At 55.2% G+C, this 25,955-nt stretch overlaps 2 protein-coding genes across 10 annotated transcripts in view; one reads left to right on the forward strand and one right to left on the reverse strand.

Annotated features, from left to right (window-relative positions):
* TP53BP1 (tumor protein p53 binding protein 1) overlaps positions 1 to 5,224 on the reverse strand; it is a 109,709-nt gene extending 104,485 nt beyond the window's left edge. For 5 of the 7 annotated variants that reach the window (XR_011380882.2, XM_089310178.1, XM_070054091.2 and 2 more), the window contains exons 1-2: positions 5,010 to 5,224; positions 4,550 to 4,667 (exon numbers count right to left, since the gene is read on the reverse strand). The gene's annotated coding sequence lies outside the window, so the exon portion shown is untranslated. The remainder of the gene's footprint in view (positions 1 to 4,549; positions 4,668 to 5,009) is intronic. The other 2 variants (XM_070054092.2, XM_070054090.2) reach the window with 1 other exon arrangement.
* A 219-nt stretch (positions 5,225 to 5,443) lies between these two features.
* On the forward strand, positions 5,444 to 25,793 carry MAP1A (microtubule associated protein 1A). 3 transcript variants are annotated; one of them, XM_008268819.5, is made up of 7 exons: positions 5,444 to 5,843; positions 6,747 to 6,848; positions 14,762 to 14,844; positions 15,102 to 15,242; positions 15,440 to 23,699; positions 23,831 to 24,051; positions 24,250 to 25,793. In XM_008268819.5, the coding sequence occupies exons 1-7, from the start codon at positions 5,603 to 5,605 to the stop codon at positions 24,403 to 24,405; spliced, it is 9,204 nt and encodes a 3,067-aa protein (XP_008267041.4). In that variant the 5' UTR covers positions 5,444 to 5,602; the 3' UTR covers positions 24,406 to 25,793.
* Positions 25,794 to 25,955: the final 162 nt, after the last annotated feature.

A 25,955-nucleotide genomic window follows, 5' to 3' on the forward strand; every position in this document is an offset into this window, starting at 1 on the left:
TTATTCAAAAAGAAGTTTAGTAAGAGAATTTTCATAGAAAAAGTCTTTGTCAGCCTGGTGATTTTGTTTTGTTATATACTTATATGATTCCAAGGTCAAATTTATAAAACAAGATAAATTCAAAACAGTCTACCTTCCATCCCTGGCTGCTTAACAATCTACTTCTTTTCTCCTCTTATAAATAACTTTTCTTCTTTTTACGTTTTTAATTTCCCTTTGGAGTGATAATTTACTACTACTCACTTGATCAGGCAGGAAATCAGGTTGGTTCTACCTTTAAAATACTGGGTGCCTAGAGTCCCACAGATTCTTAGCATTTTCACTGGCAGCACTCTGGGTTGGGCTACATCTTCACTCACTCAGATTTTTACAAGTTCCCTGATTGGCTTCCTACCCTTTTCCACATTTAATGTAAATTAGAAAGGTAAAGGTAGCTAGATCTCCAGATAAAAATTAAGGACAAAAAAATTTCAAGGAAAAAGGGTCAGCCTGACAGAAAGTACAAGAATGACTGAGGGAAGGCAAGTGGCCCAGACTGCCTGATGAAAGGTTAAGCAATATTTGTGCGAGGTGATGTTGGAAAGGGAAGTTGGACACATTATGAAGGATCTTTGAGAAAGAACTGTTGAGAAGGAAGGAAAAACATGTGGGTGATTTATGGTATTGAAAGGGGCATAGGAGCAGGTGTTTGGCATAGTGATGAGGCTGCTTGGGATGCCTGCATCCCATTTTGGAGGGCCTAGGTTTTGAGTTCTTTCTCTACTCCTGATTCCATCTAATGTACACCCTGAGAGGTAGTGGTGATGGCTCAAGTAATTGGGTTCCTGTCGCAGAGAGGGAGGGAGAGACAGAGAGAAAGAAACCTTCCATCTGCTGGTCCACTCCCCAGATGTCTGTAACAGCCAGGGACAGACTAGGCTGAAGTCAGAAGCCTTCATCCAGGTGTTCCACATGAGTGGCAGGGGCCCAAATAGTTGGGCCATTTTCTAGGCCATTCGCAGGAAGCTGGCTCAGAAGCAGAGTAGCCAGGACATGAACCTGCTCCCATATGGGATGGTGATGTTGCAGGCAGCAGCTTTACCTGCTGTGCCATGATGCAGGGCCCCACACTCTGTCTTTCAAATAAAAGAAGAAAGGGAGGGAGGGAGGGATAAAAGAAGGAAGGAAGAAAAGGGCACAACGTTTCTTCAATCCAAGCATTCCTTGAAGGAAAGTACTCCGTTTTATCAGTTATTTTTTTAATGCAAAATTTAATTTTTCACACAGGCATGGCCTCAAAACTAAGTTATAGGCTTAGATTTGGATTTTCTTTTCAACCATCAGCTCTACCACCACAAAAAAATAGGAGGAAGAAAGAAAGAAAGGGGGGGGAGAAAGAAAAGAGAGAAATCTTAGAGACCTCTGTACAAAGGTAGCTTCATGCGTACATTTCAGTGTGCATGGAAGGGATGCATGTCACAAACTCCTACCACCTCACAGGCTAATCAAAGGGATAAGAGAAGACAGTATCCATAAATATTTCTTTTTCACTTTTTAGAATCACTTTCTTTTACTAATAAAATAATATGGAGAGTGAGGGGAAATTTCTTCATTGCCTTTTGCAATGCTCTACAGAGGGAAGGCACACGAAATACCTTTGCTCTATCCATTCATTTAATGCACACAAATAATAATTAGGAAAAGTATTCAAAAACATTTGTTGTAAGCCTTGTCTCCGGCCAGACACAGTAACAAATGCAGAGTGCACCGCTGGACCAACCTTTTCTGAGATGATTTTACCCCATGCCTTTTTAGAGGTTATTTTACCTCCTGCTTTTACAGATAAACCACCTGTGTACACGAAAAGGTGACCCAATGGCTGCTGAAATGCATTGTAATCATTGTATTTGCTCCAGAAGCCAAGGATGAACCTCTGGCACAAAAATTCTGTAATCCAATACACCCCTCTCTCTGTAAAGAATGCCTGATAGGCAGAACTTAGTACAGGATAGAAATCGGAGCTGCACATACATCCCATTGGATATTTTGGTTAAGACCGAACAATCTGGGGCTGCCACTGTGGCGCAGTGGGTTAAGTCAAATGGGTTCAAGTCCCAGCTGCTCCACTTTTGATCCAGCTCTCTGCTATGGCCTGGGAAAGCAGTAGAAGATGGCCCAAGAGTTGGGCCCCTGCACCTGTGTGGGAGACTCCAAAAGAAGCTCCTGGCTCTTGGCTTCAGCTCAGCTCAGCTCAGCTCTGGCTGTTGCAGTCATTTGGGGAGTGAACCAGCAGATGGAAAACCTCTCTCTATCTCTGGCTCTACCTCTTTCTGTAACTCTCTCTTTAAAATAAGTAAAATAAATCTTTAAAAAAAAGAAAAAAGACCATACAATCTAGCAGAGCAGGCTAGGGTTCCGCAAAATGAGCTTCAACTCCCAGGAAAACTGAAGAAATTCATTGGGTTAGAATTAAGAGAGGAACTGGAATTTTTTTCTTTTTAAAAATTTATTTATATATTTGAAAGGCATACTGATACAGAGAGGGAGAAAGAGACAGAGACAGAGAGACAGAGATGGAGAGAGATATCTTTCATCTGCTGGTTCACTTTTCAAATATTCACAATATTTGGCCAGGGCTGGGCCAGGCCAAACCCAGGAGCCAAGAACTCCATCTGGGTCCCCTATGTGGGTGGCAGGGACCCAAGTACTTGGGCCATTATCAGCTGCCTCAGATGCATTAGCCGGAAGCTGGATTGGAAGCAGAGGAGCCTGGACTTGAACTGGGACTCAATGTGGGATGTAATCATCCCACGAGCAGCTTAACCTACTACACGTCAGTACCTATAGACACCTCTCGTCTTGTTTTCCCCAAGCATCTTTTCTTTGTGAATTATCAGAGCTGGCTTAGATGTTAGGGAGACCTAAAGCAGCTTGAAAGGTTTATGAGGCTCTCTTCCCCTACCCCAACACACACATAATTCAAAATGAGTATAATTAATTGCAATGAAGCTCTCTTTTCATCATAAGGACAACTTTAATACTTCATATTAAATATCAAATATGAAATTATTTTCAGAAAAAAACTAGAGATGCCCCTCTCATTTGATTAAGATTGTGCTTAATTTACCTGTTGGGAATTGATCACTATACATTACAAAATGATAAAGGTCTGGAGACTGAAATGTCCCCGATTTAAACTTAGCTAAACAAACTTAGCCTAGGCCATAATACCTTTCAAAGCACTTAAAAGGTATTATACCTTTCTTCTTTCTGCCTTGTGCCCATTTCAGTATCCACCAATGCTTGCTTTACAAGATTATTAAGCAGTAGTGAGCTCCCAAAAGGTCATACCTGCAGGAGGGGTCAATAGTTAAATGATACACTACAGTGGGCTCCATAGCCACCACAAAGAACTACACCTACCTCTTATTCATACACATCACAGGTCCCCAGTAAACCCCTGGACAAGCTTTTGAATAACATCCTTTTCCACTAGGCTTCTGCCATAGCACACTATAGGTAAACACAAAATAAGTAAAAGCTTAAGACATTAAGATATGGTTTTCAATTCACATGTGTAGTTTCTTAATTTGTTATTCTGCTCTGTTTTACACATATGTGCATCAATGATTTCTGCCTTTGGACATAAAATTCTGGAGCAAAGATACCAGCACTCCACACTGTTTGTTTTGGAGCATCTTGCATAGTGCTCCGTGCAAATTGACATCTAAAAGTATTTTCTCATAGTATGATACAGGAACCACCCAATGGCTGGGATGTTAATAGGAAAGGAGCGATAATTAAGAGATGCCCATGGCTCATCTTTCTGCAACATTGTTTACCTTTGGCAAAGAGTTTTCTGAATATTCATCCGGCACACAAATGCAGCTTTCATACTATCATAGTTTGTGTTTGCAGCTGTAATTAATAAAACCCAATCCTAACAGGCCTGAGACCATAAGCCTGACTGTTTGCCCCTTCCATCTGATCACGATCTTTCCCAACATCACTCAGAGCTATTGTCTAACCTCTTTGTTGGACCTGATGAAAGCACAGCTCATGGTTAACTCCTGCTGACCCTTATACTGAGACTCTGTGCTAAAGGCTTCATCTCCATGGTTGCTATGGAGACTGTCCCCTACCTCTCTCCACAACCTCTCTCTGGCTCTGTCTTCTCACAGCACTCTTTTCTCATTGCAAAAGAGGAGGCCTGCACATTTGTCCATGCTCTTTTCCAGATTCATATCTGCAGACTGGGGGGAGGGAGGCAGGAGAAAAGTGTGGAACACTGCCTTGTGTCATATGGGGTGAGGCGCCTCCACCCCCTGATGTTCCGCCAATACTCCTAACTCCCCCTCTCTGCTACAAAAACGATTTTCTAGATTGGTTACAGAATGACTGGCCATTTTGCTCTAACACCAGTCCCATGATGGGAACCGAGACAGCTGTGAGGTACTTAACATGCAGACACCGCCCAATCTGGACGTGGCTCACGGGCAGCCTTGCTGACTCAGGTGCGTGCTGCCTTCTACCCTGTACCATTTCAGACGTGGAAGACAAAGCAACAAACCGAAGACGAGTGCTGCTGGAACTCTTAGGGTGAAAGACAGGCCATCTGTCCAGTGCGTACACAGGCAGGACGATTCAGTATCCTGGAAGCCTCTGTTTTGCGAGCGGACAGGGGAGACCTGGGGAGGAATGGGAGGTAGACATACAGCACCCTGCTCACAAAGACGTTCGTCAGGCACAGACAGTGCCAGGTCTCCTCGGTTCTCTCCCCCATCCCCAGGCTCTGTAGTTCTGGAACTGCCAACCTCTCCTCGGGTTCAAACATTGCCCCCCTTTCGCTGTGAGAATTCCCCGAAATACCACAGTGCCCCGAGGTTAGCCATTCCACTGTGTCACATCGCTTGCAGTTGGGGAGGTCTGTGCCTGCGTTTTACTCACATCCCCGCGTGCTGCAGTCTGAGCTCGAGGCACTCAGCAGAGATGGAGACTAGCCAACCACTATCTTTGGAATAACAACTCACCAGGGACTCGGGGCCGGAAGGTCATTCTGTCCCCTCCAATACTGCGCAGCTTTCCTGTGCACTACCAGAGCCTGGGGCAAGGACAGAGAAACCGAGGACGCAGGCCAGCACCACTCTGGGAGGCAGTGACCAAAAAAGAAAAAAAAAAAAAAAACAGCGCCAGACAATGAGACTACACTGGCATAGACGATACAAACTCCAGAACTGACAGGGACAAGATGGCTCCCCCCAGTTCGGGCGAGGCTGCGGAATTGCCAGACAGTACTTATTAGGGACCCGTCCTAACTAGAAGCTTTTCTTCCGGCGCCGAGGCAATCGCCTAGCCCCTCCAGTGAGCCCCCATCTCTGCTCAAGTCGGAGTGGCAGCTCTCTCTCTGGAAAACCAGGGTGGTTGAAAGGGGCAGCCACCACCCCCTGGCGGAGCCGAACCGCAGAGCCGGGGCTGCCGGGCCCCAGCCCAGCCCCCTGCGGCGCCTACGCTCCGCCCCCTGACAGGCAGCAGCCAATGAGCGACTCCTGCCGCCGGCCTTTAAGAACCGCGCGCACTCTCCCTGCAGCGGACGCGGCCGGCCTAGCACTCCACCGGTGTTTCCATGGAGACCGAGGCCGGGCCCGCGCGGCCTCGCGGCGTTGCCATGGAGACAACTCCCGGGCTGGGGCTCCGCAGCCCCGGCTCACCGCTGGCTCAGAACCCCGTCGAGCCGCTGTGCGAGACCGGAACCGCGGTGGCGGCGGCAGCACGCTGGGACCTGCGAAAACATTCTTTGCTCATCGTGATCGGCGATATCGGTACAGAGAGTCAGCTGAGGGCCGTGCGGGCCCACCTTGAACAAGGTGAGCCGCCGTCCCGTCTGTGCTTCGGGCACCTCCATCCCGGGCTTCTCCGCCATCTGCATTCACCCTCCCTCCCCCACCCCAAGGTGCAATCTGCACCCTCCATCCCTAGTGTGCACTCCCTGGAATCTAAGCCCCGTCACTTGCGTCTTCCATGCCCTGTGTTCGTAAGCTCCCGAGCTGCTAACATCTCGCTTCCCCGTTCTTCCCGAATCCCCGGAGTGTTCCGCAGTCTCCCTGAGCTGGAGGAACTCTGTGCCGCCCCTGGGCCCCCTCTGGCCACACCCCTCTCCCGCAATCTTGGGCCCGATGTCCTGGAAGTCTTCAGGATTTCCCAGAGAATCAGTGTCCCTACCTTACAGCTTCTTCTTTATAGAGTCCCTGAACCCGCACTAGGTGCTTTCTGAAAGCCACGAACAAATCTCAAATCCCTGACTGCGGGCGGCCAACCCGAGAGAATGACCTTCGTGGCTCGGGGCTCCTCGTGCGCGCCTCCCTCCGCAGTTGCCGAGCCTGTGGCGCAGTGCTGCGGAGACACCTGCGGGGGGAAGCCAGCCCCGGAGGGGTGGAGGCAAGGAGGGGGCCATAGGAGAATCTGCAAGCCCGCTCGGCCGTAAGAATCTGGTGGGCAGAGGCCCTTGGGTGTCACCTTTAAGACAACTGGGCAACCTTACAAGAAAATTCCTATCTACAGATTCAAGAATGACGGGGGTTTAGTCTCAACTCTGCCCTCCACTCTTTGGCTGGGGCCAAGCCCAGAAAAGGGGCAGTTGGGAGTCATTCCCAGGTGCTAGCCACCTTCTTAGAGCTTCCAGGGAGTCTTGATCATGGCAGCTGTCATGTTTGAGTCCCGCCCCACCCCTGCCTTGTCTATCACCCTCGTTGTTTCTTTTTCTTTCACAGGGATTCTCTCCTGGAACATTGACTTATCCTCCTTTGACTTGAACCAACAGTTGAGACTCTTCATTACCCGGCACCTAGCTCACTTCTCCTCAGAGGTCAAAGGTTAGGACTAGTGTCATTTGTGTCAGAGGTCCAGTCTCCCTGGCAGACCTGGCCCTGTGGGATGTTGGGGTGGGGGGCAGGGAGGGACTCCTGAGGGGAACATGGCCATAGAGCCATCAGCTATCCATGGGACACTTTGCAGACAGTTGGTAAGATGGGGCGGGAGTCAGGAGGATGTAATTTCTCCGTGAGAAGAGTGTGGTTTGTGGACAGGCACGGAGGGAATGAGCTGTTCCTCTTGAGTGATCCATCATTTCCCATGCAAAATCTCGCTCTCTTCCTTTTCTGCATATCCCAGCCTCCTTCCCTCCCCTTACAGAGAACCCCAGAGCTCCCATCGCTTCCCCAGACTTCTAGCATTCTCCCTCCGGCTGCACAGCCTGCCTTCCGGGTGTCAGGTCTCTGCTTCTTCCACTGGTTCAGTCAGCAGGTCTCCAGAGCAGAGCAGAGTCCTGGTGCCAAAGGCTGATGAGCATCATCAAATCTAGGATGGACGAAGCAGCTCCTGGAGGGTTTTTTTTTTTTTTAAGATTTATTTATTTATTTAAAAGGCAGAGTGACAGAGAGGGAGGGAGGTGGAGAGAGAGAGAGAGAGAGATCTGTCTGCTGGTTCACTCTCTAAATGGCAATGTCCCCACCTGGGGCCTGGGCCAGGAACTCCATCCCCCACCCTCCATTCCCCCACACCCCCATCTCTCCACCCATGGTGCCACAACAGTGGCCCTCCTGGAGTTATTGCAGTCTAGTTGCAGTCTGAGTAGTTCCGTCCAGAGGTCAAAACTCACGGAATGCAGTTTCCCATTCTGCTGGGTGGGATACATGCATTAGAGATTTGGGAAAATCAGCTTTTTTTTTTTTTTTCTTTTTTTTTTTTGACAGGCAGGGTGGACAGTGAGAGAGAGACAGAGAGAAAGGTCTTCCTTTGCCGTTGGTTCACCCTCCAATGGCCGCTGGGGCCAGCGCACCATGCTGATCTGAAGCCAGGAGCCAGGTGCTTCTCCTGGTCTCCCATGCAGGTGCAGGGCCCAAGGACTTGGGCCATCCTCCACTGCACTCCCGGGCCACAGCAGAGAGCCAGACTGCAGAGAGCCGGACTGGAAGAGGGGCAACCAGGACAGAATCTGGCGCCCCGACCAGGACTAGAACCCGGTGTGCCGGCGCCACAAGGCGGAGGATTAGCCTGTTGAGCCGTGGCGCCGGCCGGAAAATCAGCTTTTAAAGACTACCATTCCATGATAGATATCTGAAGAGAAACTGCAGAGAGCCCTACACCCCATAATAAGTTTCAGACATCTGGTCATGTGTAAATGTTGACACACCAATCCATGCAGCATGGTGGAGTATAAAATCCATGCAGCTCAACAGCCACCACCACGGAAGAACTGAATTCATATCTTGAACAGATAATTCTGCTTTCCACTAGACAGTCATCTCTCTTGACTGTCAGACCTTGGGTCATTTCCTGGTGCCTGACGACTCTAGAGACGCTTCTGGGAAGCTGGGGAAAGCAAGGTTAATGTGATGGAAGCTCCAGTGTCCTAAGAATACGTGCAGCAATTTGAAAAATGCGACCCTTGCATCCCCCTGAGGTGTCTGGCTCCCCTAAACCTAGCCACCCTTGACTGCCTTCCGTTGAGAATTACTCCTGTCACGGCTTCCTCCACTGTCCCTGATGATCGAAAACCACAGGTTTGTCCCTTAGTGCACCTAGGAGCCTGGGTGCAAAGCTGGGTAAGATAATGAGGTTCATGAATGGACTGAAGTTTGAGGGTGATCTGCTGATGTTGATAGTTCACACTGAATTCTCTAACCTTGTCCTTTTGGCCATAGAGACTTGAGAGTAGGCAGTTTTCTAGAATGATGTAAGAAAGGAACAGAACTTAAACCAAAGTTCTTAGCCATCCTTCAGATGCAGATGAAGGGATCCTTGGGAGCTGCACAGTGACTCTTAGGCACTTCTCAGAAACCAGCGCTGATGGATAAGCACCTCCAGTCCACCTGGGTCACAGAGTCTTGCTGTGCCGTCCTCAAGGGGCTTGGGGCCATCTGCACGAGAGAAGGACTTACTTTCGTACACTGAAGTTTGGTGGGTTTAGATGTTTTCATGGTGACCTGTCTGTGTCCCTGAAGAATAGTGGAGAATTTCCTGGAAAAACCCACACAGCTCAAGACAGCCACAGCCCCACCCCTGCTGGCTCCTCTTTCAGCTGTCCCCACAAACAACAGTCAGCCCCGAGCAGCTGCAGACACTGCCCCTCCCTTTAGCGTCCTGGTAGCAAGGAGGCAAAGGGCACCAGGCGGCGGGGAGGGACTCAGGGGCATGTGCTAGTGCCTTACATTTTGACCCTTTCTGTCCACCCCTCAGGCTGGGCCACCATCCCTATCACCTGTCCTCAAGCCCTGGGGCCCAAATGCCAAGAAAGGGGATAGAAATGTATCCTACACAGACAGGAAAAGTGCAATTATTCTTGGCTAGCGCCACCTCCACATTCACCCGCCCACACACAGAAAAGGTACTGGACCCTCTAAAGAAGTGACCCAGCTCCTTCTAGTGGTCAAGTCTGGTAAAAATGTTCAAAAGTGGCTTCTACCAGGTAGTTTCCAATAGTAACTTGGGAGCCTTCCTTTGTAACCCCTGCAAAAGATGTGGAGCATCTGAGCATTCCAGCGCAAACCCAGAAGCAATTAGGACAGTGTTTGAAAACTGAGATTCAGTGACATTCTGATAGTTCTACTAGGAAGAGGAGGGGACTTCCTAATTCATAACTGATATTGTAAGACTGAAAAACCCAGGCTGAGGGACTGATCTGAGGCCTTCTGACTCCATTACCACTGATATGCTCAGGAAATAATTGCTCTTTCCACCAGGATGAAAGCCATCCTGAGTCAATACAGCAGCTCCTTCCTCTGCAGCTGGGGTCCACAACGCTGTCTGAAATAGGGAAGCAAGAACACAAGTAGATCTTCCAGTTGCATCCTGCAGGCACCTCTAGTTTGGGGGTTATTTGGGTGCTAGGGGTACCCAAGAGTTGATTTTGATCTGTGATTCTGACTTAGGATTTCCCTAACCATCCAGGTGACCTCTCAGAAATCTTCCATCAAAGGGAGAGCCTGTCAGGGGCTGTGGTACCTTGCAGGTTTAGTAATCTAGGAAGGAGGAAGCCTTTGTCATCTTTTGTGCCATTCCATCCTCAGCACTGGAGGCTGACATGCATATCACTCTCGGGCTATCTTTCAGGAAGCAAGCTCTTCCAGAGGTTGTTGTTAAGTCGCTCCAAGGCCTCAATTCCAGGACTTCTGATCTCACTTTGCATCTCTCTCTCTCTCTCCTCGCTGGCATCTCACCATTCCATTGCAGTAGAACCTCAGAACACAGCAGTGAGGCTGTTTGCAGTGGGTGGCTGCTCAGAGGGTGAGGGCTGGAGGAAAACTCCACAGTGAGCTGGAACCCTGCCCCAGGGTGTGGCCCTTGCAGACGGCAGCTGTGAACAAGGATGGGCTCTGCATTGGGCTAGGAAATGCTATTTGGCTTGTTCTCAAGCTAAATGACTCGAGAGCCCTAGAAAGGCGGCAGAAAAGAGACAGAAAACTCTCTCTATTGGGGTGGGAAGAAATCAGGGCTATGAAGTTGCAAAAGGAAGGTCTCTTTTTGTGGTGCTCAGAACTCAGCCTGGTTTGCATTGTAGACCTCTGCAGATGGCCACTTTTATCCAAATGGGCCTACTGCTGTGTTGCTGCTTTGCATCCCGGATCTGAGGAAGGATTCCTCCCCCTCTGCACCCCCCCAAGAGTACTGGTGACTCAGCTCCTCTGGCTGCAGTTAAGGGGGGGATGGAGGATGCTGAGAGCAGAGACTATTTTGGCTTCTCTGACCTACAGAGGCAGATCTTGGCAGCCTGGGGTGAGGGTGGGGCCAGTGCCTGGGTGTGAGTGGGTGGCTGTGACTGTGAGGAAGGCCTTAGAAGCTGGCCTGGACCAGGGAGGACTGATGAGAGGAAGGCTGGGGGTGTGAGAGTGAGATCGTGAGCATCCCCACGAGGAAGTGTCAGAGCTCCCCAGATCCTTCCTTGAGTCTGGAGAGCACTTCACTAAATCTGAGACGGAGGTAGAGAGTAAGGAAAACCGGGTCAACTTTAGAAGCATCGCGATAATATGAAACAGAGCAGCAAAAAAGTATAGAAAGGTAGAGAGACAAGGGGCCCGAGCATCCTCCAAGATCATTAAGAAGACTTTGTTTAATCCAGAGAGTGCTTTACATTTAATAATTGGCCTACAGTAAAAAAATAAACAAACCCACCTTGCTTGGGGCTGGGGCCCTGATAATCCTCCTGGGCCCTTGTTAACTCCTTCACTGAAAGCCAGAAAACTCCCTGGCCTTCCAGTGACTGCCTCTTCCAGCCAATGACTCAAGAATCCCAGGGATCCGTGCCTTTGCCTTTGCGGTTACTGGGCTGTGCTGCAGTGGGACAAACTTATAAGCAGCTCCCCGGGTCCCTGTGCCCCACCCCAGATCCACTCCAAAATTTCAAACTACCCTCCAGCCCTAAAATGAGACTCACTTCTGCCCTTCCCTGTTTCCTGTAGCTGTTGTTCTAAAGCGGGCCTATCCCCAGCTCTCCTTGCAAGCAGCGCCCCAACCCCTACCTCCTGTTTTCAAGCCCCCAGCCTCTTTGTCTCTGGCTCCTAGTGGGACTGAAGGTCACCCCCTGGATGCATCTGAGGGTAGAGGCAGCAGATGGTTTCTAAGAAGGGGGAGGGCCAGAGTGGCCCACGCCTCCGGTCGGTCCCCCGGCTCTGGCCTTTTGCTGATGCTGAGAGTCTTTCTTCACTAAGTGGGTTAGGGGACAAGGGTCCTGTGGGCCACAGGTGATGGCCTTGGCTCTCCTGAAGCTGCCAGACAACCCCTCAGGCCCCTAGAGCCACTCAGAGCTCTAAGTCCTGATGCTGTGAAGGCAAAGAAACAGTTAAGTCTCCAGTGCCTCGTCATGGACCAGCCCCTCTTCCCCGCCCTGGCGCCGCCCTCTCCATCCAGCACCCCCCACCACCAACTCCCACCCCAAGTGCTGCAGACGCTTCCCTGAAGCTGCCGGCTGAGGCCGGAGCCGCCGCCTCCATGAGGGGCTCTCTCCCACGCCGCAGGGTAAGACCCGAATCTAGGGGCTCAGCCTGCCTGGGGAGGTGGGATGAGGGTAATGGGGGGGGGGGGCTGATGCCTCTTCTGGGGCCTCTGGAAGCAGTCCAGTGGCGTGGGCAGGCTTGGAGGGAGCAGGAGGGAAGAGGAACCGTGCTGGCGGAGGGGCCAGCCGGGATTTGGATCCAGGTGGAGGCCAGCGGGGGCTGTGACAGTTCACTTCCCAGCTGGCTGGGGGTGGGAGACTGCAGCCCAGGGCGGCTGCAGAGGGTGGTGCTGCAGGCTCTGCCTGGTGGCCCCGGGCGCCAGAGGAGTTTGGAGGCGATGTCTTTGGCCAGAGGCTGGAGAATCCGAGAGAAAGGGAGATGTTAAGGGAACGCGCCTGGCGGGAGGGTCCTTGGGTGTGGGTTTCGGACTGCTCAGCTGCTCCTAGGCTGGGGGGTGAGCCGGCCGCCGCCAGTTTTTGCCAAGTAAGGGAAGCTAGGGGACACTGTGGAAAAGGGTCGTTCAGACGTGGCATGTGCGTCCTCACAGACCAGCCGGTTCTCAGTGGGTTTCCCCAACCCGTTTTCTGCAGGCAGCTTGAGCCTGGGGCTCTAAGCCCCCCTTCCTGGCCCCCTGAGGTCCCTCCGGAGATTGGGAACGCTCCCGGCCAGCAGCTGCCCCGCATTCCCTGCGCTGTCAACCCCACAGGTTCCCAGCCTCAACCCCACCCCCACCTCCTCTCCATTCTTTTCGCAAGATGGGGGCTCTAGAACAGAGAAGCCAGTTTCTTCTCCTTCTCGGCAAACCCCCCTACCCCCACCGCCACCCCCCTCACAGAGGCAGCCAAGAAAATGACTTGTCATGCTGGGGTGGGGGTGGGGGCGGAGCCGGCGCCGAGCTCAGCGCGCACACTCACACACACTCACACACTGCGGCAAACTGCAGCTGCCGGCCCCCCCAACCCCCACCGCCTCACTGCGGAGACACCTGCCCTCCCTGGGCCTGCCCAGCCCCGCGCCCCTGCCCCTTTCCCTGGAAAATGGAAAACTCAGGCAGTTCCCTTTACTGGGCAGGCTAGGGGAGCCGGAGAGAGAAACAGGGCTTTCTCCCAGGCCTGCAAAAGACATAAACCATGTAGCTGCAAGTCAGAACCACTCCCTAGCACAGGGCTGGGGATGGGGTCTGATGTTGGGATGTGAGCTGGGCTCAGAGAAGTCTGAAGTCTGTGATTATAAAGCCGGGCTGGGGGAGAAGCGGGTGTCAGGAACCAAGTCGGTGTGTACTATAGATATTCCTTGGAACTTTCCTAGCTCAAATGTGTGACCTTGTTTGTGAAGGGGGAGCTTCTGCCCTTCTAAATCTGAACCATTTCGTGCTGGCGGCTGCCAGGACCTTGGTGTCCCTTACCTGCCCAAGCCCCGCCCCTGCCTGCCTCTGAGGAGTTCTCGTCCTCTGCACTGACCCCGGAGGTTCCCTCCGTTTCCTAGTTATTAGATGAGAGCGAACCCCTAAGCTCCTCTGAGGCCCAGCTCACCCCGGTACAGAGTTGGGCGTCTGACACCGGCCACAGTTCATTTCCCCCGCAGCTGCGTCTGCAGCCCTGTGCTGCCAGTTCTGCCTGATGCTGGCACGGTGGCTCTTCCCCCCCCCGTGTAACAGCCCCCGGAGAGAAGAGAGAGCAGAGAGCGGGGTCACAGAAAGATGGTCTAGGGCACAGATGATGAGCCCTCCCACCAGGATCCTCCAGAGAGCCCCCTCCCTGGGCCACCTATGGGACTGCTGTTGTGCAGGTGATGGCTGGCGGAGGGGGAGGAAGGGCAGGAGCAGGGGCTGGCCGCATCCTTCTGACTCTTCTGTCTGACCTGCTTTTGTGCTAAGTTGCTTGGTGTTTCATGTGGGTCTGGAGAAGGAAGCAGAGAGGGGATTTAGGGAGTCTTTTTGCACAGATTGGGGGAAACTCTGAACCTCTCCTTCCTTATTTACCTGTTTCTTGTTGTGAACACCTCACTCTCCATCTCCACGGTAGAAGGTACATAGGTGAGAAGAGAAACTGTTAGTCCGGGAGGGATTGTAGGGTAGTAAGCCTGGGGACGTGGGGGAGCGGTGGGACAGGGAGCTGGGAACAGAGTGACTGCGCGCGTGTGAGTGCAGACTGGGCCTCGGAGGAACCAGAGACCACAGCAGGAAGTTACAGTGCTGTGTCCACTCTTTGGACTGCTAACCCCCAAGGACTTAGATAACACAGGCGTCTCTGAATCCTCTGGAACAGGAGTTCTGGCCTTGAGCGGGGGATTGGCGAGGAGGATGTGTAGTCTGCAGACGCCGAGGTTCCCAGCTCCTGGTTTTCAGATGTTCTTGCGGCCAGGAAGCCCAGGGCAGAGGCCGGGGAGGAGGGAGCTGAGCGAGGCGCATCTCCCAGGAGCCCTCTCTCCAGCTGAGCTGCCCATCCCCAGGCAGCACCAGGAACTCAGGGCTCTGGAGGGACAAAGGCTTCTTGTCAACAGGGCAGTCTGAGGGGGGCGTTCCAGGCGAAGGGATGGGGGCATGGGCAGCAGAGGCTGCGGCCAATGAAAGGGGAGAGACGACAGCCAGTGTGGGACCGGGGAACCCAGAAAGGGAAGGGCTGGAGGGCCCGGCGCCCGCACCTCACTCAGCAGTGTCCCAGGCAGCAGGATCTGAGGGTGGCCAGGGCCTTCCTTCCCCTCAGCCCCATTTTCTTTCCTGCCCCACACAACAGATGCCTCTGCCTTTTAGTCTCCGGCTGCTCTCTTCACATTTCTTCCTCTCTCTCCCTCAGGCCAGAGGACCCTCTGCCACCAGAGTGAGATCCTAGAGACTGTGATCCTGGTGAACCCCAGCGCAGACAGCATCAGCTCTGAGGTGAGCCCAGGGCCTGTGCCTTGCCAAGGGGCCACCACCGGGGCTGTGAGCCGCCCTTGCCTGTGCTCACTTCAAGGCCAAGAGTTCCTCCCTCTGCCATCTGAGCTGACTTCCGACGCCTGGCTTCCATGGAGGTGTTACAGGGGACACTGCTGGCAAACATGTCCAGGCAGGACTGAGCACGGGACCAGGCAAATTCAATGTGTTTTCCTGGGTTCCGCACATCTGTGACCATTCGTGTCCCTCCTTCCACCCAGGTTCGCCATTTTCTCAGCAGCCCATCGGCTCACAAGCTACTGATCTTGAGTGGGCAAAGCTTAGAGCCTGGGGGAGACCTCATCCTGCAGAGCGGCACCTACTCCTACCAAGACTTCGCCCAGGTCCTACATAACCCGGAGGTAAGCTCCACACCCAAGTGTCTATGGGGAAGCGGCTGTGGGGCAGGCCCCGAGCTGTGGGGAGGGACCCAAGGAAGGGTGGGTCTCATTCTGCTTGATCGTCAGGGGCCCCTGGAGAAAGGTGAAGATCAGGGACCGAGTCGGAGTCAGGCTGACAACCCAGTGACCTGATCAGGCTTCTGTCTCCATTCCTCCAGATTGCTCAGTTGCTCAGCAATAGAGACCCTGGGATCCAGGCCTGCCTCACCGTGTCCTGCTTAGGGGAGGGTGATTGGAGCCATCTGGGACTATCCAGTTCCCAAGAGACCCTGCACCTCCGGCTCAACCCTGAGCCCAGGCTGCCCGCCATGGACGGCGTGGCTGAGTTCTCTGAGTACGTCTCTGAGACCGTGGACGTGCCGTCCCCTTTCGACCTGCTAGAGCCCCCCACCTCAGGGGGCTTCCTCAAGCTCTCCAAGCCTTGCTGCTACATCTTCCCTGGTGGCCGCGGGGACTCAGCCCTCTTCGCTGTCAATGGGTTCAACATCCTGGTGGACGGGGGCTCCGATCGCAAGTCCTGCTTCTGGAAGCTGGTGCGGCACCTGGACCGAATCGACTCGGTGCTACTCACCCACATCGGGGCAGACAACCTGCCGGGCATCAATGGCCTCCTGCAGCGCAAAGTGGCAGAGCTGGAGGAGGAGCAGTCGCAGGGCTCGAGCAGCTACAGCGACTGGGTGAAGAACCTCATCTCGCCCGAGCTCGGCGTCGTCTTCTTCAACGTGCCCGATAAGCTGCGGCTGCCGGATGCCTCCCGCAAGGCCAAGCGCAGCATCGAGGAGGCCTGCCTCACACTGCAGCACCTACACCGCCTGGGCATCCAGGCCGAGCCTCTGTACCGTGTGGTCAGCAACACCATCGAGCCACTGACCCTCTTCCACAAAATGGGCGTGGGCCGGCTGGACATGTATGTCCTCAACCCCGTTAAGGACAGCAAGGAGATGCAGTTCCTCATGCAAAAGTGGGCAGGCAACAGCAAAGCCAAGACGGGCATCGTGCTGGCCAACGGGAAGGAGGCTGAGATCTCGGTGCCCTACCTGACCTCCATCACGGCTCTGGTGGTCTGGCTACCAGCCAACCCCACCGAGAAGATCGTGCGAGTGCTTTTTCCAGGCAACGCTCCCCAGAACAAGATCCTGGAGGGCCTGGAAAAGCTCCGGCATCTGGACTTCCTGCGCTACCCTGTGGCCACCCAGAAGGACCTGGCCTCTGGGGCTGTGCCTGCCAACCTGAAACCCAGCAAAATCAAACAGCGGGCTGACAGCAAGGAGAGCCTCAAAGCCGCCACCAAAACAGCCGTGAGCAAGCTGGCCAAGCGGGAGGAGGTGGTAGAAGAGGGAGCCAAGGAGGCCCGCTCGGAGATGGCCAAAGAGGTAGCCAAGACTGAGAAGAAGGCCAAAGAGCCCACCGAGAAGCCCCCAGAGAAGCCTGCCAAGCCCGAGAGGGTGAAGACGGAGTCCAGCGAGGCTCTGAAGGCGGAGAAGCGGAAGCTGATCAAGGACAAGGTCGGGAAGAAGCACCTCAAAGAGAAGATTTCGAAGCTGGACGAGAAAAAGGACAAGGAGAAAAAAGAGATCAAGAAGGAGAGGAAGGAGCTCAAGAAGGATGAAGGAAGGAAGGAGGAGAAGAGGAAAGACACCAAACCCGAGGCCAAGAAGATTTCTAAGCCAGACCTGAAGCCCTTCACCCCCGAGGTACGGAAGACCCTCTTCAAAGCCAAGGCCCCTGCAAGAGTGAAGCTGGACAAGAGCCGGGCTGCCCGTGGGGAGAAGGAGCCGCCTTCTGAGCCCCGGACGCCCCCGGCCCAGAAGGCGGCTGCGCCACTCCCGTCAGTCGCCGGGCACCGGGAGCTGGCCTTGTCCTCACCAGAGGACCTCACCCAGGACTTTGAGGACCTGAAAAGGGAGGAGAGGGCTTTGCTGGCCGAACAGAGGGACACAGGACTAGGAGAGAAACCACTGCCTATGGATTCTACACAGGAGGGGCCCCCCAGCCTGGCTCCCCAGGGAACACAGCCCTCTGTCCCTGGGCGGGAACCAGAAGAGCGTGTGACGGAAAAGGAAGCTGTCCCAGAAATCCCTGGGGAACAAGGCAGCAAGGACCAAGGCCCGGACTCTGGGGCAGAGACAGAGGAAGAGAAAGAAACCTGTGAGGAGAAGCAGCAGCAGGAAGCAGAGAGACTCCCAGACAGACCAGAAGCCAGAGAGGAGAGTGAGCCCGAGCTGAAGGAGGACGTGATCGAGAAAGCCGAGGTAGAAGAAATGGAGGAGGCACGGCCGTCAGACGAGGAGGAGGAGGAGGAGACGAAGGCTGAGGGTCTGTACCAAAAGCATATGCAGGAAGCCTTCAAGGTGACTGCCAGGGACAGAGAGGCTCTTGAGGGCCGGGAACTGGGGCCCCAGGCTAAGGTCCCCGAGAAGGAGACCGCATCATTCCTAAGCAGCCTGGCCACCCCTGCGGGAGCCACTGAACATGTCTCCTACATCCAGGATGAGACGATCCCTGGCTACTCGGAGACAGAGCAGACCATCTCCGATGAGGAGATCCACGACGAGCCCGAGGAGCGCCCGGCTCCACCCAGATTCCCTCCAAGTACCTTTGACCTCCCTGGGCCTGAAGGTGCTGGCCCCTTTGAAGCCGGCCAGCCTGCAGACAGTGCTGTTCCTGTCACCTCCAGCAAAGGCTATGGGGCGCCGGAGACTGAACTCCCCTACCCCACCAACCTGGTGGCCGCGCCACTGGCTGAAGAGGAACACGTGTCCTCGGCCACCTCAATCACGGAGTGTGACAAGCTCTCTTCCTTTGCCACATCAGTGGCTGAGGACCAGTCTGTGGCCTCGCTCACAGCTCCTCAGACGGAGGAGACAGGCAAAAGCTCCCTGCTGCTCGACACGGTCACGAGTATCCCCTCCTCCCGCACCGAGGCCACCCAGGGCTTAGACTACGTGCCGTCGGCTGGCACCATCTCACCCACCTCCTCGCTGGAGGAAGACAAAGGCTTCAAATCACCACCCTGTGAGGAATTCTCTGTGGCTGGGGAGTCGGAGAAGAGAGGAGAGGGGGTGGGGAGAGCATTGCCTGGGGAGAGAGCTGTGGGAGAGGAAGAAGAGGAGCCAGCAAATGCAGAGGTTTCTGAGAAACTTCACCAGCAGTATGGCTCCCCGATGTTTGGGGCCCCTGGGCATGCCCTACATCCAGGGGAACCAGCCCAGGGAGAGGTGGAGGAGCGGTGCCTCAGTCCGGATGACAGCACAGTGAAGATGGCCTCTCCGCCACCATCCGGCCCACCCAGTGCTACCCACACACCCTTTCATCAGTCCCCCGTGGAAGAAAAGTCGGAGCCCCAAGACTTTCAGGAAGAAGACTCCTGGGGAGGCACAAAACACACACCCGGTATGGACACGGAAGATGCTGCAAAGGAGACAGTCAGGCCAGGGCCTGAAGAGGGCACCCTAGAGAAGCAGGGGGAGAGGCCTGTTCCCAGGAGCCCCCAGGCCCAGATGGCACCTGTCGATATTCCAGGGGGACATGCAGGCCGCACCAGTCCATTGTTGCCAGTACAGGACGGAGCAATAGTCTTCGAGACCACAGAGGCAGGAGAGCCCACAGGCCCAGTTCTAGCAACAGAAACCCTTCCCAGAGATTTGAAGCCGTCGCTTCAAGAACCTGGTGAACCTCAGAAGGAGGAGGTACCCCAATTTCCTGGCCAGAGCCTCTCTCCTGAAGATGCAGAGTCCCTCTCTGTCCTCAGTGTGGTCTCCCCAGACACTGCCAACCAAGAGCCCACTCCCAGGTCTCCCTCTGGCCTACACAGAGACTTTTGGCCAGCGGCTTCTCCACAAGACACCCAGTCACTTTCTCTTTCCGAGGAGAGTCCCAGCAAGGAGACCTCTCTGGATATCTCTTCTAAGCAGTTCTCCCCAGAAAGCCTCGGAACCCTCCAGTTTGGGGAACTAAGTCTTGGAAAGGAGGAAAGGGGGCCTCTGATGCAGGCTGAAGACACTGCTCACCACCCGGCTCCTGTTTCTCTCCCAGAGCCTCATGCAGCCACATTGTCACCTCCCAGAGATGAGACCACTGGCTACTCCACACAGGGAGACATCATGTATGAGAGCCCTGATAGAAGATCACCTGCCAGCTCCTTCTCTCATCCTACACTGTCAGGTGAGGAGAAGCACTCACCTGGCGTGGTCACAAGCCCTGGCGAACATATTATGACACCTGATAGCTCCATCACCAAGAGTCCAGAGTCTCTGCCAAGCCCTGCCATGGAGGACATTGTCATGGAGTGGGAAGGGAAAGTTCCACGGTTGAAAGATGGAACCCCCGAGGAGAAGGACAGGGAACCCGAACAAAAGGATGAAGTCGTACAGCAGAAGGACAAAACCCTGCAACAGAAGGATACTGCTGTAGAGCAGGGCACAGCCATCTGTCAGAAAGATGAGGCTCTGAGAGCAGGGGACGAGGCTGTGGAGCAGCAGGGTAAGGCTTTAGAACAAAAAGGCAAAGACATAGACCAGAAGGATGTGTCCCCAGAACAGAAGAGCAAGGCCCCAGAAGTGAAAGATAAAGACTCAGAACAAAAAGACAAGATCTTGGAAATGAAAGACAAAGATGCGGAACCAAAAGACAAGGCCCAGGAAGTGAAAGACAAAGACTCGGAACAAAAAGACAAGATCCCGGAAGTGAAAGACAAAGACTTGGAACAAAAAGACAAGACCCCAGAAGTGAAAGACAAGATCCCAGAAGACAAAGATGATGCCTTAGAACAAAAGGGCCCACCCCTGGAACAGAAGGACAAAGACTTAGAACAAAAAGACAAGGTTCTGGAACACAAGGAGAAGACCCCAGAAGAGAAAGACAAAGTCTTAGGACAAAAAGTCCAAGACTTTGAACATAAAGACACAGCTCCAGAGGACAAGGTTCTGGAACCTAAGGGCAAGACATCAGAACAGACAGACACAGCCCCTGAGCAGAAAGACAGGGCCCAGGCACAGAGAGAGAAGGCCTTAGAAGAAAAGGATCAGCCTTTGGAGCAAAAATACTGGGCTTTGGGAAAGAAGGATGAGGCCCTGGAGCAAAGTAACACGGCTGCCGAACAGAAAGACAAGGCTTCAGGAGAGGACAAAACCCAAGAGGATAAGACCATGAAAGCAAAAGAGATCCTAGGGCAGATGTCCCCGACAAAGGCCCAGGCTGCAGGAGAGAAGGAAGAGACGGTGCTGGGGCAGACCAAAGCTCTGGGGCTGGAAGAAAGCCCAGTGCAGCAAGGCAAGGCCCACGAGCAGGAAGAGAAGTCCTGGAAGGAACAGGCTGTGGTCCAGGAGTGGCGAGAAACATCTCCAGCCAGAGCAGAGCCAGCTGGAGAGCTGCAGGAGCCTGCCCGGGCCTGGGGCGACGCATCTCCGGAGCAGGAGGTCAGGTACTGGAGGGGCCGAGAGGACGGGGCCCTGGAACAGGACATGTACTGGAGGGAACTGAGCTCCGAGCGGAAGGTCTGGTTCCCTCACGAGCTGGATGGCCAGGGGGCTCGTCCACGCTACCCTGAGGAACGGGAGAGCACTTTCCTGGACGAGGGCCCGGATGGTGAGCAACAGGTATCACCCCTGGAGCGCACCCCCTGCAGCCCCTGGACCTCAGACTTCAAGGATTTCCAGGAGCCCTTCCCGCGGAAGGGCGCGGAGGTGGAGCGCTGGCTCGCTGAGTCACCAGTCGAGCTGCCACCAGAGGAAGAGGACAAGCTGACCCGCTCTCCCTTTGAGATCATCTCCCCTCCAACCTCCCCACCTGAGATGGCCGGACTGAGGCTTCCTCCGGCACCAGGGCAAGAGAGCCCTAGCCCAGAGCCTAAGCCCATGCCACCCATGAGGAATGAACCCAGCACCCCTTCATGGCTGGCTGACATCCCACCGTGGGTGCCCAAGGACAGACCCCTGCCCCCTGCCCCCCTTTCCCCAGCTCCAGCTCCCCCCACTCCTGCCCCAGAGTCACACCCTCCTGCGCCCTTCTCCTGGGGCACAGCTGAGTATGACAGTGTGGTGGCGGCAGTGCAGGAGGGGGCAGCCGAGCTGGAAGGTGGCCCGTACTCCCCACTGGGGAAGGACTACCGAAAGGCTGAAGGGGAAAGGGAAGGAGGTGGGGCTGAGGCTCCCGACAGCAGCCTCCGCGGCCCCGAGGCTTCAGAGGCTGGAGGGAGCCAAGCTACCAGGGAGCCGGAGCAGGCGGAGCCCGAGCAGCGAGAGCCCACTCCGTATCCTGACGAGAGAAGCTTTCAGTACGCAGACATCTATGAGCAGATGATGCTTACCGGGCTTGGCCCTGCGTGCCCCACCAGGGAGCCTCCCCTTGGAGCGGCCGGGGATTGGCCCCCACGCCTCTCAACGAAGGAGGAGGCTGCCGGCCGCGACACGTCTGCAGAGAAGGAGCTCTCGTCTCCCGTCTCGCCCAAGGGCACCCAGTCGGACACGCCAGCCTTCAGCTATGCAGCCCTAGCAGGACCCACTGTGCCCCCACGGCGGGAGCCAGAGCCAGGGCTAAGTGTGGAGCCCAGCCTCAGTCCACCTGCAGTGCCCCCTCGAGCTCCTATCCCTCTGAGCAAAGGCCCAAGCCCCCCTCTTCATGGTAACATCCTGAGCTGCAGCCCGGAGAGGAGGACCCCGTCTCCCAAGGAATCAGCCCGGAGTCCCTGGGATGACAGCCCTAGTGACTCAGAGCTGGAGAAGGGGGCTCGGGAACAGCCGGAGAAAGAGGCCCAGTCCCCAAGTCCCCCTCACCCCACACCTGCAGGGCCCCCCACCTTGTGGCCTGAAACTGAGGCACAGACTAGTGCCTCCTTGGACTCACAGATGGGGCCTGCCCGACCCAACCTGGACTTCCCGGCTTCAGCCTTTGGCTTCTCCTCATTGCAGCCAGCTCCCCCGCAGCTGCCCTCCCCAGCTGAACCCCGCTCCGCTCCCTGCGGCTCCCTTGCCTTCTCTGGGGACCGAGCTCTGGCTCTGGCCCCAGGCCCTCCCACTAGAGCCCGCCACGATGAGTACCTGGAAGTGACCAAGGCCCCCAGCCTGGACTCCTCACTGCCCCAGCTCCCATCACCCAGCTCTCCTGGGGCCCCTCTCCTGTCCAGTCTGCCGCGCCCTGCCTCACCAGCCCTGTCTGAAGGTTCCTCCTCTGAGGCTACCACACCTGTGATTTCAAGTGTGGCCGAGCGTTTCCCTCCAGGCCTGGAGGCTGCAGAACATGGGTCTGGGGCGCTGGCCCCAGGTGTGGAAGCGGCCACCCACAGCCTCTGGGACCTCGCTCCCCTGAGTCCAGCACCCACTGCTTCACTGGACTTGGCCCCAGCTCCGGCTGCAAGCCTGCCAGGAGACATGGATGATGGCACCCTGCCCTGCCGCCTGGAGTGCTTGGGGGCGGCCACCAAGAAGCCAAGCCCCTTCCAGGGTCCCTCTGGGGACTGTGCGGCCAATGGACCAACTGGAACCAGCCCCCAGCCCCCAGGCCCCGCCACAGCCAAGGCGGAGAAAGAGGCTGAGGCGTGCCCTGCCTGGGAACGAGGGGCCTGGCCCGAGGGAGCTGAGAGGAGCTCCCGGCCTGACACGCTGCTTTCTCCTGAGCAGCCGCTGTGTCCTGGAGGGGGCGCTGGTGGCCCGCCCCACAGTCTCTCTCCCGGGGTTGAGGCTGGGCCCCAGGGATGTGCTGCTGAGCCCCGGCCCCACCGCGGGGAGCTCTCCCCATCTTTCCTGAACCCACCTCTGCCCACATGCACAGATGACAGTGACCTCTCGGCTGAGGAAGCCCGGCTGGTAGGAAGAGGGGGGCGGCGCCGGGCAGGGGGGCCAGGGCCCACAGGGGGCCCCTGCCCCGTGACTGACGAGACGCCGCCCACATCAGCTAGTGACTCGGGCTCCTCACAGTCAGATTCCGACGTTCCTCCAGAAACCGAGGAGTGTCCGTCCATCACAGCCGAGGCAGCCCTCGACTCTGACGAGGATGGGGACTTCCTACCTGTGGACAAAGCTGGGGGGGTCAGTGGGGCTCATCATCCCAGGCCTGGCCACGACCCACCCCCTCTCCCCCAGCCAGACCCCCGCCCGGCGCCTCCCCGCCCTGATGTATGCATGGCTGACCCAGAGGGCCTCAGCTCAGAGACTGGGAGAGTAGAGAGGCTACGGGAGAAGGAAAAGGTGCAGGGGCGGGTAGGGCGCAGGGCCCCAGGCAGGGCCAAGCCAGCATCCCCCGCACGCCGCCTGGATCTTCGGGGAAAACGGTCACCCACTCCGGGGAAAGGGCCTACAGACAGAGCCTCTCGGGGCCCACCCCGACCACGCAGCACTCCAAGCCAGGTCACCCCAGCAGAGGAAAAGGACGGACACAGCCCCATGGCCAAAAGCCTAGTCAATGGACTCAAGTCAGGCCCGAGTAAGTAGATCACTAGAGACTGTGGGCTGGGGTGGGCTGTGGGCTGGTCAAAGGCTCCTGTGGTGGTAGAGACGGGAAAGTTGCCAAAAGTGTTTTTTTCCCTTGCAATTTGTCCTGGCTTGTCCCTACAGTGGCCTTAGGTTCCAAGGGCGGCTCCGGCCCCCCTGTGTATGTGGACCTCGCCTATATCCCGAATCACTGCAGTGGCAAGACTGTTGACCTTGACTTCTTCCGTCGAGTGCGTGCATCCTACTATGTGGTCAGTGGCAACGACCCCGCCAATGGCGAGCCAAGCCGAGCTGTGCTGGATGCCTTGCTGGAGGGCAAGGCCCAGTGGGGGGAGAATCTTCAGGTGAGTAGCAAGAGATGCCCAGAAAGTAGCCTGGTCATAGCTCTCCCACAGGCAATAGCGAATACGGTCCCTATTCATGAAAGGACTCGGTCCTTGACACAGGTAGCAAGGCTCCCTCTGAGACCACGGGGTGCCCCTTTCCCCTCACAAACCTTCTCTTCACAGCCTCACACCAGGCATGTCTTGTCTCCCTCCTAGGTGACTCTGATCCCTACTCACGACACAGAGGTGACTCGTGAGTGGTACCAGCAGACCCACGAGCAGCAGCAGCAGCTGAACGTCCTGGTCCTGGCTAGCAGCAGCACTGTGGTCATGCAGGATGAGTCCTTCCCGGCTTGCAAGATTGAGTTCTGAAAGACCCATTGTCCCCTCCCCAAGGATCTGCTCCCCCAGCTCCTTTAGAGAATGGCTACTGCTGAGTCCTTTGGGGTTGAGGGAGCTGGGAGCTGGGGGAGTGGGGCAGACATATCCATTGTGGGGGTTTAGGCTGGGCTAAATGGAAGGGGTTGTCCCTCTCCTGCATCCATTCCTGAGAGCGGTCTCAAAGCCAAAGGTAAGAGGGATAGGATTAGGGGAGGATACAAAATTAGGGTAGGAGGTCATCTGATGCCCGTGAACCCTGGAGTGTTGCCCTCTCCTGGCACTGCCAAATGCTGGTACTAGATGGGGAATGAGGATGGGTCTGAGAGCAGTCTCCTCTATCATGCGGCAAGGTCATAACCCCAACCCCAAGGGACATCTTTATCCCAATCTATTTATTTAGCACCCCAGAAATGGTTTCTATGAGTAATTTATGTGACCTGAGGGTAAGATAACATCAGTGAGGTACCCAGAGCTGCACCCCTTCTTCATATCCCAATCTTCCTACTAGGGTCTGGTTTCTAGGAGGGGCCTGGGGTATTACCGCTGCTACATTGTCCTCCTGCTTCCTTCAGTATCTCAATGTCTCAGTCTAAAACCTGAAGCTCTTTAGACCAACGGACTGGTGAGAGGAGAGGAGCTTCTCTTTCCATCCCTGCTTCATCCCACTCACATCCCAGGGCTGGGCCCAGATCAGGCCTACTGAGCAGCACAAAGGGGCAAGGAGGCCCAGTCCCAGTCCCAGAGTTCTTCCCAGCTCCCTGACCCTGTGAAGTTCCAATTATCCTGACCCCTTCTCATCCCCTGCTTGGCTTCTCTGCATGTGGTCATCTGCTGTGGCCTGGTGTGTAATGGGTTAAAAATAAGCCACTGCTTGACGTCCCAACATCTGAAACCCCAGCGATGTGTGACTCCCGGACATTCCACTGTGCCATCCTGCAGCTGAAATGGGAACGCTGGCTGCCTCTCCAAACCCAGCTCTTGGACAGAGGATTTGGGAGGTGGAGGCCAGGCCAGAGGACTTGGGGAAAATGAGAGGGAGGAAAAATAGAGGGAGAGGCAGCTGAGCTACAGCTTGACTCCTACAGAGCGAAATGAGAACAGGCTGAAAATACTACTCCAGGAGAGGACCTCACCCCAAGCAAGACTGTGAGCAGCCCCGCCAGACTCCTGCTGGACTGAGAAACCTGGATGCTGATAGTCATCTGGGCTCGCCTTCTCTGCCAAACGACTGGGAAACCAAAATGAGCCCACCTGTGTTCTTCCTAGCTCCCCCTCTTCCCGTGCTGCTGTGCTGTGCTCCTCCCCACACTTCCCTGCTAGAGTTCCCAGCTGCTGTAATGGAGCCGCCTCCAACGTAACAATAAATCAAGTTCATTGCAGACGGTGTAGCCCTGCTTTGGTTTTTTCCGACCACATATTTCTTAGTTGCTGGGCCATGGCTTCCATCTCTGTTTCAACCAGCATTGTCTTTCACCCTGAAAGCTTCTTCTGATTACTGGAAGCAGTTCCAGGACCCAAGAGAGGTAGAATCAGGGTGGAAG

Source organism: Oryctolagus cuniculus, chromosome 12 (genome assembly GCF_051225735.1).
Source record: "Oryctolagus cuniculus isolate XC-2025 breed Fujian yellow rabbit chromosome 12, ASM5122573v1, whole genome shotgun sequence".
In the NCBI taxonomy this organism is placed as follows: domain Eukaryota; kingdom Metazoa; phylum Chordata; class Mammalia; order Lagomorpha; family Leporidae; genus Oryctolagus; species Oryctolagus cuniculus.